A 15,943-nucleotide genomic window follows, 5' to 3' on the forward strand; every position below is an offset into this window, starting at 1 on the left:
TACAAATGGTTATCCAGGGCATAGGAAGCATCCTGGAATTCCCACATAGAAAGGATGTGCACTCTAGAGGTTGGAGCAGGCCTGCTATTCCTCTGTTAATTAATAACCTTGCTACTGCTAATAAATCTTTGCCAAATCTAATAAACCTTAGTATTGGTAAGATTTCTTACTACTATTAATAAACCCTAATAATACAGATAAACCCTAATACTTGACTAGCAGTAATAAACCTTACTTAAAAATAGATTAAGACTCACTGGTTTATTCCCATGTTTAGATAAGATAAATAGGAACTACTCACTAGCCAATAACCTACCTGCTTCTGTGACGTCACACCTTGATTTTTCTTTCCAAATGCAGCTCTGAACCCACTGATTGGCTCCTGCTAGTGGCAGAAAGCCCCACTCTGGTCTCGCTGTTTTCTTCTATTCATCAGATCTAACTTTGGAGAAAGGACTGATGTGCTAAACATGTGGCACTGCTGAATAACACTGTTAGCAGTTAATTTTTGTTGTGCTACTAGTACAATCTATCTAAGGATCGTCAATATTATTTTGAAACATGGAGCACGGCTAACTCATTTTTGGCATACTATAGAGTAGGGAATAGTAAGTTATTAGTTGGTGTTAACTTGACAATTCAAACAGAAGTTATTATAAGAACAGGATCAGACCATTTGGCCCCTTGAGCCTGCTCCGCCATACAATAAGAACCTCTTGTGTTTTGATTTCCACTTCCCATCTACCCCCACTAACCTTTGATTCCCTTGCCTAACAAGAATTCTGCCTTAAAAATATTCAATGACCCACCTCCACCACCTTCTGAGGCAGAGAGTTCCAAAGTCACACAACCCTTAAGAGAAAAAAAAATCTCATCTCTGTCCTAAAAAAGGGCGACACCTAATTTTAAATAGTGCCCCCTAGTTCTGGACTTACCCATAAGAGGAAACATCCTTTCAACGTCCACCTTGTCAAGGCCGTTCAGGATCTTGTATACTTCAAACAAATCACCCCTCACTCTTCTAAACTCCATTGAAAACAAGCTCAGTCTGTCCAACCTTTCCTCATAAGACAATCCACTCATTCCAGGTATCAATCTAGTAAACCTCCTCTGAACCGCCTCCAATGCATTTACATCCTTCCTTAAATAAGGAGATCAAAATTGCACAAAGTATTCAAGGTGCAGTCTCACCAATGCCCTGTATAACTGACACATAACAGCCTTACTTTTATGTTCTCATAACAAAGGATAGCATTCCGTTAGCCTTTTTATTTACTTGCTGTACCTGCATACTAACTTTTTGTGACTCATGTACTAGAAAACCTAGATCCCTCTGCACCTCAGAATTATGCAGCTGTTCTCCATTTAAGTAATACTCTGTTTTTCTGTTCTTCCTGCCTAAGTGAACAACTTCACATTTTTCCACATTAAACTCCATTTGCCAGAACATTGCCTACCTATCTACTCAACCTATCTATATCCATCTACAACCACATGTCCTCTTCACAATATACTTTCCTACCTATCTTTGTGTCATCTGCAAATTTAGCTACCATGTCTTCACTCCCCTCATCCAAGTCATCAATGTAAATCGTAAAAGTTGAGGCCCCAGCAGAGACCCCTGTGGGATCCACGCGTCACATCCTGTCAATCAGAAAAAGACCTATTTATGCATACTCCGTACTTTCTGCCAGCCAGCCAATCTTCTATCCATGCTAATATGTTACCCCCTATATCATGCACTTTTATTTCCATAATAACCTTTGATGTTGCACCTTATCAAATGCCTTCTGGAAATCAAAGTACAGTAGGTCTACCAGCTCCCCTTCATCCACCTTGCATATTACTCCTTCAAAAGAAAACTCCAATAAAGTTGGTTAAACATGACTTTCCTTTCACAAAACCATGCTGACTCTTCCCAATTCTCTTCTTGAGCTCTAAGTGCCCAGCTATAACCTCTTTAATGACTGACTAACAACTTCTCCATGACCTACCTCATTTCTGATGACAGATGTCAATCAGCATGTTGTTTGAAAGTTCTCTCTTGTTACAATCCCCATGGAGGAACCGTAAACCAAAACTTAATTACCAGATAATGTGTAAATGAAGTAATTACTGACAAGATCTTGGTTTTTGTAACACAAACACTTTAACATGAATCAAAGGTGACTAAATTAAACATGAATTAACAAGCAACTGATACTTTAAATTGTTGATACAGCAAAGATAAGTCTTATACAACTACAAGTAACCTCATCACTCCCCATTGACGTGCAACACTATATGCAGTTCCAAAGTTTTCTAACTTGACTTCTGGTAGATAGGACCTCTCACTTTTTCCAACTAATCAATTCAGCTCTCTAATAGTGTCCACCGGCTGCCGTATACTCAGCTTTTCCACTCTCCTTCCTTCTTTTTCATCAATAGCTTTCAGACATGTTGCTATCTGCTTTGCCTAATCTTGCTCATTTTTTCTGCATTTTAAATTCAGACAGTTTTAAATAATTCCCAACTGCCATTAACTTTTCATGCTCCAATGTCATTATTAAATTAGCAGGCTGAGTTTCTGACTCAGTGGACACATTTTTAATTGAAGTATTAGTTTTAGTATCAGGCTTACAAAAGATAGTTGGGTCTTTCATGTCACCCAGTTTTTCCTGTACAATTTCAGTTTCAATGGGCTCAAAGGCCTTTCCCAAAATTACTGAAGATGGCAATACCTCATCCCCAGCCAATTAGTTCCCTAAGAAGAAATCAACAGCTAAAGTAGGAATGACACCCACAGAACAGGACCAGTAACTAAGCCACATTTTAAATTAACCTTATACAAAGGAATGGGTGAACAATTTCCATCAATACCCCAAATCAATACCTTTTTATTCAGCAAACATTTTGGAGAGAGCTTCACACCATTTGCCAACATCAGTGACTGTGCTGATCCTGTATGCCTAAGGATTATAATTTATTTTCCTACCTCACCAGATGAGCATGGCAATGCACGCACTCTTTGCCACAACTCTCCTTTGTCTGTTGCTTTTGTTTGTGTCTGGCCGCACAGCTTTTGTATGTTAACGTCCTTCCTATTGGTACTGCTTCCAGGTCAAGGGTCACCAGGTCACAATATTCAAGAAAATTACAATTGATCCCTTTACAATTGATGCAAACTCTTAAAAGTCCTTTTCAATCATTCTTACAGATTCAACAGACATTTTAAAGAAATTACAAAATTTCCTTACTCTATTGCTTCTGGGTCAAAAGTCATCACACCTGTTAACAATTCATTGACAGACTTCAACTGCAGCATTTTGAATGTATTTGAGACATCAAAATACAGTGAAAATCACAGTTAAAAGCAATGTTGAATAATTAATTTAAAAAGGACCATTTGATGCATGTAAACTGGGAATGAATAACAATCTATTTGAAATGACAACCTTAAAAAAGTGGTTTTCTTTACTTCTATTGTTGATAATAGAATGATTAATGGGCACCTAGTTTTAAAACATTTTTCTTCCTAATATTCTGCCCTTCCATCTAACCTAAAACTTTGACATATCTTTCCATTATGTCATTTACTCACCAGTAGCTCACTCATATGACTATTATTCATGTCTGGGTATTCCAATCAACAGTAGGTTTCAGCAGGCTGTATGCCTATCGGTTGTTGGAATGGTGGAGCCAAGCCTGATCCTATTGCCACCTGAGGTTCATACACCTACACTTTCTGTGGGGGTTGCAACATAAAAGAGCAGGAAACCATGAGTTTTTCTCTTTTCCCCTCTCTAGCCCATAACAATCTAACCTATAATTTGAAGTTCCAACTACTGCTGCCTCCACTAAGATCAACTAACCTACAAACACTATGGAACAAACTAGGATCTTCCTATTTTGTATGGTCCAGCTACTCACTGAGTAAACTGGCTGAGCTGCCACAGTAGTCTTGGTCATGACTCACTGGGGATAGTGCACTGTAGTATCAAGCCCCGCTGTTCCCTGAGCCGTGACAAATGTGAGAAGTTTAATCAGACCACCAGATTGCCCCAATTCTACCTTAATGTTTAATTTAGGTTAAAAGAATACAGGCACCAGGTTTGTAAACTTAACAAGCAAATAACTGTTTATTAAACAAATTGTCTGTAACCAGTGGCAAAAGAAAGAAATATGAACTGCTAACTTTTAACTCTATAACTTAAATTCTATCCCTTCTTAAACTCCTATACACAAACACACACACACATAAGACACACAAAACATGGATTTTAAGGGTGAGATAAAACAGTTCAATAGCACCAATTCCGGAGTACAGGATTAGATGGGTTAACTTTGATTGCTTTCTTCTAAATTTCTTGCAGGTTGTTGTGCCTGACATGAGGTGCCCCAGCACTTGCAGTCTATGGTTCTATGGTTGAAACTTGCTTTTAATATCTCTACTGGTGATTTTTCCCCTTTTCCTCCTGAAAGGGGTCTCTCAAAGAAAGTAGGATACAGTGATGTGAGAAATAGCCAGCTAGCTACAATGGCAGGATTACTGGAGTCTTCCGAAACACAGGACAGAGAGGTTTCTGGTCTTTCCTCTTTTCAGGCTAAGAGCTGACCTAATGCACTATCCTCACGCAGAACCTGGCCACTTGGCTAGGAGCCAATCAAAATGCCATTGCTAGGTAGCTCCCCCTTAAACCAGGTCTTCATTCCAGCACCATTCTGTCCAACCTGGTGCATACTGTTCCAGGAGATAGCAACATTGTAGATTTTCCTCTTCCTGCTCTAGTGAACATCTCTTTTAAACTGTAGCCATGGTAGTTTTTAAAGCTACAGTCCAATCTTAAAGCCACAGCCCAAAAAATAAAAATATGTTCTTTACATCCTGAAAATTGATCTTTCGATCGTCAAATTCTATTTGATTCTTTTGTTCTGCCAGTGATTTTTGAGTCCTTAATTTCTGGATGTTGTGAGCTGACTAGAGTTATTTGCACTTTTGCGGTCTCAGTACATTCATTAGACTGCTATCAGAAATGTCATTATTATTTATCAACTGCAGCATTTTGAATGTATTTGAGACATCAAAATACAGTGAAAATCACAGTTAAAAGCAATGTTGAATAATTAGATAAAAAAGGACTAAGTAAATATTTTTCAACCATTTGATGTATGTAAACTGGGAATGAATAACAATCTATTCAAAATGTCAACCTAAAGTACTTGATATGCAGTGAGTACTCCAGGTGTGAACATGAATTAAGGACAGGTTGAGGTTCAGTTTTGATGTCTCCTTCATGTGTCCTGCAATCACATCTGGATTTTTGATTTTAATTTGATATTACTGAGTTACCATTAATATAACAACAGTCAGCAAATTTAAAAGTAACCAGTTGGATGAAGCACTGGAGCATGTAACAATATCAGTAACATTGTATAATATCTCAATTAAATATTTATAAGAATATCAATCTTTTTTCATAAATAGTTTGAAAATATCTGATCAGTTACCTGATTTATTTGAGGATTGTTAATCAAATCCACAATCTTGTGTGATGGATTATTGTTATTTTTTTACAGGTCACAGTTCTTCCTCTAATTTGTTTAGTCAGGGAAGATTGCCTCAATCACCATCCAGAGCAGAAGCAGTGCACCTAAGCAACAGTCTTCAATCATATTCCCTTGAAAGCTCTGGCTGCCTAGATATAACAGGTGCAACTTTTTTAATAGTGTTTTTGTAACTATCTGTTGCAGTGATGAAGTGTTTGGGCTTCATTTGTTTTTTTGAGAACAAAATCTTATGTTGTTTTCAAAGAAAGAAAAAATGTTTCCTTAGCCTTAATATAATAACTCACCACATTTAGCTCATTTTCCAAATATGGTTGGTTCACCAAATCTAGACATATTGTTAATATTTCTACAACAGCCACCCATAACACTCATATAGTAATCTCAGATATAAATCTTTTTTATAGCTGCTGTAAGGAGCATCATTTAAAATTTGTTAGTTCATTATTTAAAGATTGTTCACAATTACAATTATGCTTGAAAACTATCCAACAAGTTATTATGATTTATTTAGCTATTTTCTTCCCTCCTTTCATGACAGCACTAATGTTTCAGAGGTGAAGGGTTATGATTACACAGGTGCCTACAGCCCTCTGTTCCTTCACCAAAATAGCATTTCTTTATTTGTGAGTGTACACAGTGATTGGTCTCATATTAAGCCACTGAAGTCTACACACTGTGCACTTTTCAGAAAGCATTGCTAGACAATGATTAGGGGTGATCATTGGATCATTTCTCATTGGATCATGGATATTACCGGGGAGATGGTAGCGTAGTGGTAGTGCTACTGGACTGCTAATCCAGAGACCCAAGCTAATGCTCTGGGGATATGGGTTGAAATCCTATCACTGCAACTGGTGGAATTTAAATCCAATTAATAAATCTAGTCATCAGTAATGATGACCATGATAACTGTCATTGATTGTTATACAAACCTATCAGCTTTCAGGAAGGAAATTTGCCATCCTTACATGTGCCTCCAGACTCACAGCAATGTGGCTGACTCTTAACTGCCACTGAGCCAGCCACTCAGTTCAAAGGCAGTTTGAGGTGGGCAACAAATGCTGGCCGTAACACATCCCATGAAAGAATAAAGGATATTTTCTCTCTCTAGCTCAGGGGACTGAAGCCATTTTGATGTGGAAAATATGAATGTGGCTTCTTGTGGGGTGGAGGGCTATAATGATAGCGGATAGGAGCCTGTTCAGCCATCCATTGAGATCATAGCTTATCTGTGACCTAATTCCGTATATCCGCCTTTGCTCCACACCCTATAATACCTTTGGCTAACAGAAATCCATCAAACCCAGTTTTAAAATTAATAATTGATCTCCATAATTGCCATTTGCAGAGGAGAGTTCTAAACTTCTATCCACTTTGTATGAAGACGTGTTTCCTAATTACACTCCCGAAAGGTCAGGCTCTAATTTTTAGACTATGTCCTCTAATTCTAGACTCCCCAAAGAGCAGAAATATTTTCTCTCTATCTACTCCTATTAGTTCCCCTTAATCTTGAAAGCTTCAATCAAACCACTCCTTAACCTTCTAAATTCCTGGGAATACAACACCACTTTGTTTAACCTTTTCTCGTAGCATAACTCTTGGAGTTCAGGTATCAATTTAGTAAATCCTTGCTGCACTCCCTCTAAGGCAAACATATTCTTCTTAAGGTGTGGCACTCAGAACTGCTCATAGCACTTCAGGTCTGGCCTAACCAGGGCTTTGTATAACTGAAGCATGACTTCAACCCCTTGTATTCTATTCCTCTAGATATTTAAAGCCCTGCATTCTATTAGCCTTTCTGATTAATTTTTGCTCTTGTTCATGACATTGTAGCGATCTAAACTCCCAAGTTTCTTTGCACCTTCACTATTTCTAGCTTTTCCTTTTTATGTCCAGAGCGGATAACCTCGCATTCACCTACATTGAAATCCATTTGCCACAGTTCTGCCCATTCACTTAATCTATCCATATCATTTGTAATTCTACACTTACCTCTCCACTGCTTACAATGCCGCCTATGTTTGTTTCATTGGCAATTTTGAATATGTGTTTTTCTATCCCATCATCTAAGTCGTTAATAAATCTGGTGAATAGTTAAGGCCCACCACAGATCCTTGCGGAGCATCGCTAGTCAGATCCTGCCAATTTGAGTATGTGCCAATTATTCCTAGTCTCTGTCTCCTTCCGATCAGCCTATCCAGGTCAATAATTTGCTTTCAATTCCATGAGTTTAAACTTTAGTAAAAGTTCTTTCAAATTTAATCTTGAAGAAGTTACAATGTTAAGATACATCATAATTCCCAACTATTGGAAAATACATTTGATGTTTCTTATAATGTTATCCATTCTAAGCTTTGTTGTGGCAAAGGAACTTTTTGTTGTTACATTATTTCCTGTGTATTACAGGACACATTGTTTTATAAGAGAAAAACGTTTTCTTTTCTGTCATGGAGAATATGTTTTGGTAATATGTTAGTGCTGTAATTATATTTATATATATTTAGAAATGCATGGATTAATCAAGGACAGCCAGCATGGATTTAGTAAAGGTAAGTTGTGTTTACAAATTTAATAGAATTTTTAAAGGTACTGACCAAAGGGATAGAGAAATAGATTGCAGTAAATATATTGTACCTATGTATATAAATGTAGATAATTGGAGTTTAGAAGAGTAAGAGGCAACTTGATTGAAACATATAAGATCCTGAGAGGTCTTGTCAGGTTGGATGTGGAAAGGATGCTTCCTTTTGTGGGAGAATCTAGAACTAGGGGTCACTGTTAAAAACTAAGGGGTCGCTAATTTAAGACAGAGAAGAGGAGAAGTTTTTCCTCTGAGGTTCGTGAGTCTTTGGAACTCTCTTCTTCAAAACACGGTGGAAGCAGTGTCTTTAAATATTTTTAAGACAGGGGTAGATAAATTCTTGATAAGCAAGGGAGTGAAAGATTATTGGGAGTAGGTGGGAATGTGGAGTTGAGGTTACAATCAGCTATGGTCTTATTGAATGGTGGAGCAGGCTCGAGGGATCAAGCAGCCTACTCCTGCTCCTAATTTGCATGCTCGTATATATACATTTTCAAAAGGGCATCTTTGAAAAATTCAGGCATTGGTATAACTAAAAAGGTTGTAGCATGGATAGAAACTTAATGATTGGTAAAGAGGTAGGGCTGTTGCTTGGAAAGGAGAAAAATTGAAAGTGACACCTCACAGGAGTCAGTTCTGAGTCCAGTTTTATTCTTGGTAATTGTAATAATTTGGACTTTGGTCCAAGGAAGAAAATCTGGATATTTACTGGTGACATAAAAGTAGATTATCTGACAAATAATGCGGTTGAGGAAAAGAAAGCTTCAAGAAGACATAGTGGGCAGATAGGCAGAAAATACAATTTAATGTCGATAAGTTTGAGGTTTGGAAGAAAAAACAAGGAATTGGAGGAAAGCATTTAATGATAATATGTTAAAATTTGTAGGGGAACAGAGATGCCTAGGGGTTCAGATATATAAACCCTCTCATAATCCAAGTACAGGTATATAAAACCTTTAAAAGGTCAATGAAATTTTAGGTTTTATGAAGAGTACTGAAGTAAAGCAATAATAATCAATTTTTGCAAAACATTTGTTACAGTTAGAGTATTATGTACAATTTATGTAGAAAGCGTGCCTGAAAAAGGCTCAATAGGATGATACCAAGAATGCAAAAGCATGGTTTTGAGGCGAGACTTAAGATACTATTTTCACTGGAGAGATGAGTAAGAGGTGATTTAACAGAGGCATTTAAAATTATGAACAAGGATGATTTTCTCCTGGTTAAAAAGCATTGGCACGGAAATTCAGGCATACATGTCCAAATCAGTCCATATCCAAATGCAGCAAGACCTGGACAATATTCAGGCTTGGGCTGACAAGTGGCAAGTAACATTCGTGCCACACAAGTGCTAGGCAATGACCATCTCCATCAAGAAAGAATCTGACCATTGCCCCTTGCCATTCAATGACATTACCATTGCTGAATCCTCCGCTATCAACACCCAGAGGGCTACCATTTACCAGAAACTGATCTGGACTAGGCATATAAATACTGTGGCTACAAGAGCAGGTCAGAGGCTAGGAATCCTGTGATGGGTAACTTGCCTCCTGACTCCCCAAAGCCTGTCCACCATCTATAAGGCACAAGTCAGGAGTGTGATGGAATACTCTCCACTTGCCTGGATGGCTACAGCTCCAACAACATTCAAGAAGCTTGACACCATCCAGGACAAAGCAGCCCACTTGATTGGCACCCCTTCCACAAACACTCAGTCCCTTAGGCAGCACCTTCCAAACCCATGACTGCTGCCATCTAGAAGGACAAGGACAGCAGACACAGGGGAACACCACAACCTGGAAGTTCCCCTCCAAGCCACTCACCATCCTGACTTGGAAATATATTGCTGTTACTTCACTGTGGCTGGGTCAAAATCCTGGAATTTCCTCCCTAACTACACCACATGGACTGCAGCAGTTCAAGGAGGCAGCTCACCACCACCTTCTCAAGGGTAATTAGAGATGGGCAATAAATGCTGACCCAGCCAGCAACGCCCACATCTCGGTAAATTAATTTTAAAAAGCACATTTTCATGGGGGCACAAGCTATAATTCCCGGGCCTAAGTGCTGAGAGCTGTGGTACCCTGATGCTAGATCTCAGTCCTCATTTTCATCAAGCCCATGAGGCACAAAGACCCCAGCATTGATGAGTGAATGCAAATCAGACCACTGCTAGCGTGGCAGCAGACTCCAGGTAAGTGAAAACCAAGTCAAGGGGACTCAGTGATGAGAGGTGGAGAGAGTTCAGAGACTAGGTTGGGCAGTTTTGAGGCTGGGGCGTTGGGGAAGGGAAACGAGGGATAGCTTAGGGGATCAAAGGCTGAGTCAGAGGGATCAGAGACCACTGAGGCTGGGAGAATGGCAAAGATCCACATTTGTTAAATGTGGGATTGGGAGGAGCAGGAATGCTCCTCCTCTTTCCAAATCCAAGCAAGTATATTTCAAAAGTATATCTTGTTGGATGTGGCCTAGCAGGTGGTCCCAAAATCTGGCTTTCCTGAGTGCAGCCATCTGAGGGCAAACTAATCTTTCAGTGGGGCCTCAAACATGTGCAAAGGATCTAATGTCTAGTTCAGGTGTGGGTGCTACAAAATAATTTTTTTTCTTTTCCCAATGCGATGGGCAGCACATGTCCAGAAGAAAATTTGAGTATGCTCCCTGTCTACCATGCTGGCAGTGTTTGTAGGTCTGTAAAATGGGGTGCTGCATTGCTAAATTGATGGACCTTTGATATGAGGTCAAAATTATCTTTTGATAGTGAGGAGAGAGTTTAGGAAAATATTTCTCCTCACAGAAGATTGGTGGAACATGAAATGTTTTGTCACAGGAAGTAGTTGAGTCAGAGACAATTGCATTTTCTGAGGGAATATTGGATAAATATTTGAAGAAGCTGAAGATATGGTTATGGAGAGAAAGCATGGCAATGAGATTAGTTTGCATTTCTCTGTCAAAGAACAGACGCAGACACATTGGGCCATCTAGCCTCCATCTGTGCTGCAAACATCTATGGTTCAATGCTAAATATCAGCATTTGCCATATGACTGCAGAGTAGCTGATGATTATGACGGATGGAGAGAAAGAAACAGGCAATTATAGATCCATTAGTCTAACATCAGCAATGGGCAACTCTTAGAATTCACACTTTAGAATAAAATTATTGAGCATTTAGAAATGTTATGGTTTAAGTTCCCATGTATTTGTAGGCTCCAGTCACTGGGTGGTGCTCTGGAATAGTTACTTATCATGATGTAGTTGCAGACTTTGCCGTTAGTTAGTGATATGGAGCCAGTTTCTGATATCAGTATCCAAACTTGGCACCCATTCCTCCCAATGTTTGGGAATTCTCCCCAATTTATTGTGTGTTCAAAACCTGATGACCAAGTAAATGAGCTACCCATGAATTACTTGCTCATTTGGGGCATCCTGATGCTAGTATCCACCTGATTTTGTGCTGCAGCCTATCTAAAACTGAGCATTGCTTCATGGCATAGTAGCCTTATACGCTATCAATGCCCTCAAACCCACCATTTTAGGCCTTGCAGTCTATTAATCGGCCAGTATCCACTGTTTCTTTAAATTTATTAATTTTCTAATGCCTGCTTTACTATTAATTTATCAGTTTGCCCCTGACTATTTATAATACTTCAGAAATGTTCTGTATCCAACATACTCTCAGAGCAAAATTAATCTTGCATTCCAATGTTACATTTGTGGAGTCATGTTTTTCCTGAGTGTCAGTTGTGGCTCAGTTGGTAGCACTGTCAGCTCTCAGTCAGAATGTTGTGGGTTCAAATTCCACTCCAGGACCTGAGCACAAAAGTCAAGGCTGGCACACCAGTGCATTATTGAGGGCATGCTGAACTGCTAGAAATGTTGTCTTTTGTATGAGACATCAACTTGAAAGACCAGACAGGCAGTTTATTATAAAGATCCCAAGACACTTTTTTGAAGAGGAGCAGGGAAGTTGTGCCTGGTGTGCTGACCAGTAATTATCCTTCAGTCAAAGTTACCCAGCTACAGGTTGGCTGGTCATTAGCGCATTGCTATTTGAAGGAGCTTGCTGTGTGCAGATTAACTGCGTGTTTCCTACATTACAGAAGTGACTGCACTTCAGAACTATATTGACTGTAAAGCGTTTTGAGATTTCCAGTGGTTATGAAAGGTGCCATATAAATGCAAATCTTACTTTCTTCTATGTCACCATTTATAGGGCTTTTGGAACATGTGAGATGAATAAACCATGCTACTTTAGCTGATTCTTTAGTATTTAACAGTTGGGTTAATAAAAGGTTAACAGAATCATGGAAATAAGTTGTGGGTAAGTTTGCGAACTATAGATGCTATCCACAGGCAAGATCATGGAATAGAGCTGAGCCAATTATGTACGGGAACCAAGATCAGTCGCAACTTTGTTGGAATGTTATAAACAGGAAAAGGGGGATCGTTTTTTTCTGTGAAAGGTTGGGATAATGGGTGTTTTGCAGGGACCATTAACCATCAAGGGCGCTATACACCTCCAGTGTAAAAATACATTTCTTTGTGTTACAAGTCCATGGTCAATATTGATATTGTAAGGGAGTTCTGAGATTGAAACCTGCACAAGCAGGGATGTTGTGTAAGTGACTTTTCAGTATTTGTGTAATGGATTTTGAAGGTAAGCCAGTGATTCGTGTAATTAAGGCTCAACAGATTTTGAATTGTAGTAAGGGTGTAAAAAAGGAAGGGTGAGTGTGTAATTGATGTCTACAGTCACATGCTGCTATGTAAGGCTCTGTACCCAGATAAACAGTCAAGACTGCACTTGAAAATGATAACCATTCAAAGTCTTTTGCAACTATTCTCTAGATGTGGAAAAATTGATTCGAGAACAGCAGCTAAATTAGATAGTCCCCAAAAATGGGCACAGAGATCACAATGCATGATTAACCCATGCCTCTTGATTGTAGTGCAACCAGTACACCAACTTCATGCTACCTGCTTATTTGTATGATCTCTATATCTAGCCAGCAGTAATCATGTTCTCCATTGCAGGCAGTGCCACCAAGAGCGGTGGTAGCTGCCGGCATTGCATCCACCAAAGGCCCAGGATCAATGAGGGATCTGAAGCCAAAGGTGAGTGAGGTCTAGATAGGGGTCATAGGTTGGGGGTCGCAGGTTAGGAGTCGCAGGAGGGGTTGCGGGGGCATGTCGGAGGCAAGGGCAGGGGATGGCTTTCAGTAACCTCCCCAATGCTGTAGTGCCTTTGAGTGAGGGACACCTCTGGGAAACCGCAAGCAAACCCGACAATGTTTTGCTTTTCAGGCTTTGCACGTGGCGACTCCGCGGTCCACTGCTGATTGAATACCAGTGGCGGTGGATGAGGCCCTTAAGGGGGAATTAATTGCCACTTAGGGGCCTCATTTAGCGTTCATGTGGGAAGGCCGTCCTTGAGCCTTCTCCCTGAACTCAATCAGTCAGAGGCATGAAAGTAGCAGGGCCTCACCCTGCATCACCCCACCCAGTTACTCCCTCCATCAACTTGTTTCCAGGAGGGCATTAAATTCAACCCCATGTCAAGAGTTGCTGTCATAGTTTGCTGACAAATTTATAAGGGAAGAAATGTAAGAATCAAAACAAGTATCTAGAAAACTACTATTCAGAAACCACAAAGAATCTATGAGAAAGCACACCTTTATAGCAAATTTGGAGAACTTGGAAACTGTTTTATGTTTAAATTTTACTTTTCAATAACGTAATTTTGTTTATAGAATTTAATATTTATTAAACACGATATAGATTAAGAAAGGGCTAATCCCTAGAAAGTAAAAGCAAAAAGGACCTGCTAATGGGAAAAGTAGTGGAAGGGTGCTTGTCTGTTCAGAAGAAACTACAGATGGGTTGGCAAAGGACATATGGAAGAATGTGGTGCAGGGAGTAGGAGTAGAATCCCAATCTGCCCCACCCCCCTTAAAAAGTTTCTAAGCTCTGCCTCCACAGTACTGCCAGATAATGATCCCCTGCCCAACTCCCACACAGTGGGCAGGATTTTCTGTTCTGGAGACTAAGTGTGGTGGCAGGCGGGAAAGTCGGCATGATTCTCTCTGGACAGTGGGGCAGGTTCTCATGCCAGATCGTCCACTTTTCAGTTTATTATTTATGCATCAATGAGTAGCTCATCGAATCTCGTGGCAGGACCAGCTGGGCCGCTACCTCCTGGGATCTAAGGTCTGAGTGACATATTTAAACGGCACCCACACACACATTCACTCTCTAAAGCATAAGACTCGCGGTGATGATGGCCTCCCCCGAAGAAGAAACAGGCCCCAAGTTCAGTGATAGTTGCCTGGAGATATTCCTCTAGGCAGTCCAGGACTGGCGGGAGGTTCTCTATCCCAGAGATGGCAGCAGGAGGTCCACCAACCTCACCATGCCAGCTTTTGAGGAGGTCACCAGGGAGGTCAGTGCATGGGGGCCATAGAAGAGGACAGCCATACAGTGCTGGAAGAGGATGAGTGACCTCATCCGCTCTGCCAGGGTAAGTCAACCTTCTCCTCACTCCAAACTCAAACTGCCATAAACTATCAGGTAGTCTAAGGGCTACAGTCCACAAGGATTTCACACACTCCCAGCAGAAGGGCCATCACTACTGATCATCTCACAGGCACTTAAACTGCTTCATCTCCTGTAACATTCTGCACTTACTGGGGAGTACTTGGCATACACAGCAGGCATGCATGCTTATAATCTGCTCTTTCATCCGTGGTGCTCACAGTCTATCTGTCTTTATGCAGGACAACATCGCCCACATTAGGAGGGATAGATCGCAGACCAGGGGGGGATGCCAGAGTTGAGGCCACTCACCCCGTATGAGGAGCAGGCGGAAGAGCTGGCTGGCAAGGACAGGGACCATTCCTGCACAGAAGGCGAGATCAGCATCTCCCAACAAGCCTGTGAGGGTCCATGCAATAGTTAGCAGCCATCAGCGGACAATGACTGAGTGCCCTTTAATGTAGGAGACTGCCTAGCCAATCACTAATTATCCCTGCTCTCTATTACAGCCTTCAGCAAGAAAAGGCGGAAGGTCAGCCAGCCCATCAGCTTCAGTCCCAAAAGCACCTCAGATGAGGACGCTGACGAAGCACCCAAGGAAGACCCATCACTGCATTCATCTGCACCCTTCTCCAGCCCGGAGACACACATCTCGGTAGGACCTGGTTCTAGTGCAGGTTTGGGTCACTATCTGGTGAGCACAGCACAAAAACGGCTCCATAGAAAGTGGAGGCAGTGACAGCGAAGGTCTCTGACACTGGAGGCCAGGCCCCTGCTGAGTCTGAGTCCAATGCTGAGCCCCTGGAATTGGCCCTCGGAAAAATGTTGGAGGTCCAAAAACAGGCAGGGGAACAGGCAGGGTTAGCAGAGGCCATCACCAAATTAGAATGAAGGATGGAGAAGTCCGTTCACGTTCTGTCTGATGTCGTGGCTCTGGCATGCGAATGCATTGAGGTCACCATTGGAAGGGTGGATCTATCATGGAGACCCTGGTCCAGCAGTTTCTGTAGCACTAAGTGGGATCCGTCAATGGCTAGGTGTGAGGGAGACGGGGCACCTCGACCTCCTTCTAGGTGCCACTTCTCCTTAAGGATTCAGCGAGGGATCCTATGGCACCCACAAGGGAGGAGGAGCATTGGTCGACATCCGGGGGGCTCCATCACACTCCATGTGCCCAGCCAACTCAACAGACTCCTGTGACTCTGTTCAGTAGCCACCCTCCACTTGTCTAAACAAAAAATGAAAGTTAGGACCTATCAAGCCAGGTTCCACTCTGGGATCTGACA

General features: G+C 41.0%; 1 protein-coding gene across 1 annotated transcript in view; it reads left to right on the top strand.

Annotated features, from left to right (window-relative positions):
* Positions 1-15,943, top strand: part of nek10 (NIMA-related kinase 10) — a 348,724-nt gene that overhangs the window by 238,123 nt on the left and 94,658 nt on the right. The window contains exons 26-27 of the mRNA XM_078535698.1: positions 13,161-13,241; positions 15,167-15,312. Coding sequence (XP_078391824.1) covers positions 13,161-13,241; positions 15,167-15,312 — 227 coding nt within the window. The remainder of the gene's footprint in view (positions 1-13,160; positions 13,242-15,166; positions 15,313-15,943) is intronic.

Source organism: Cetorhinus maximus, chromosome 3 (genome assembly GCF_964194155.1).
Source record: "Cetorhinus maximus chromosome 3, sCetMax3.hap1.1, whole genome shotgun sequence".
In the NCBI taxonomy this organism is placed as follows: Eukaryota; Metazoa; Chordata; class Chondrichthyes; order Lamniformes; family Cetorhinidae; genus Cetorhinus; species Cetorhinus maximus.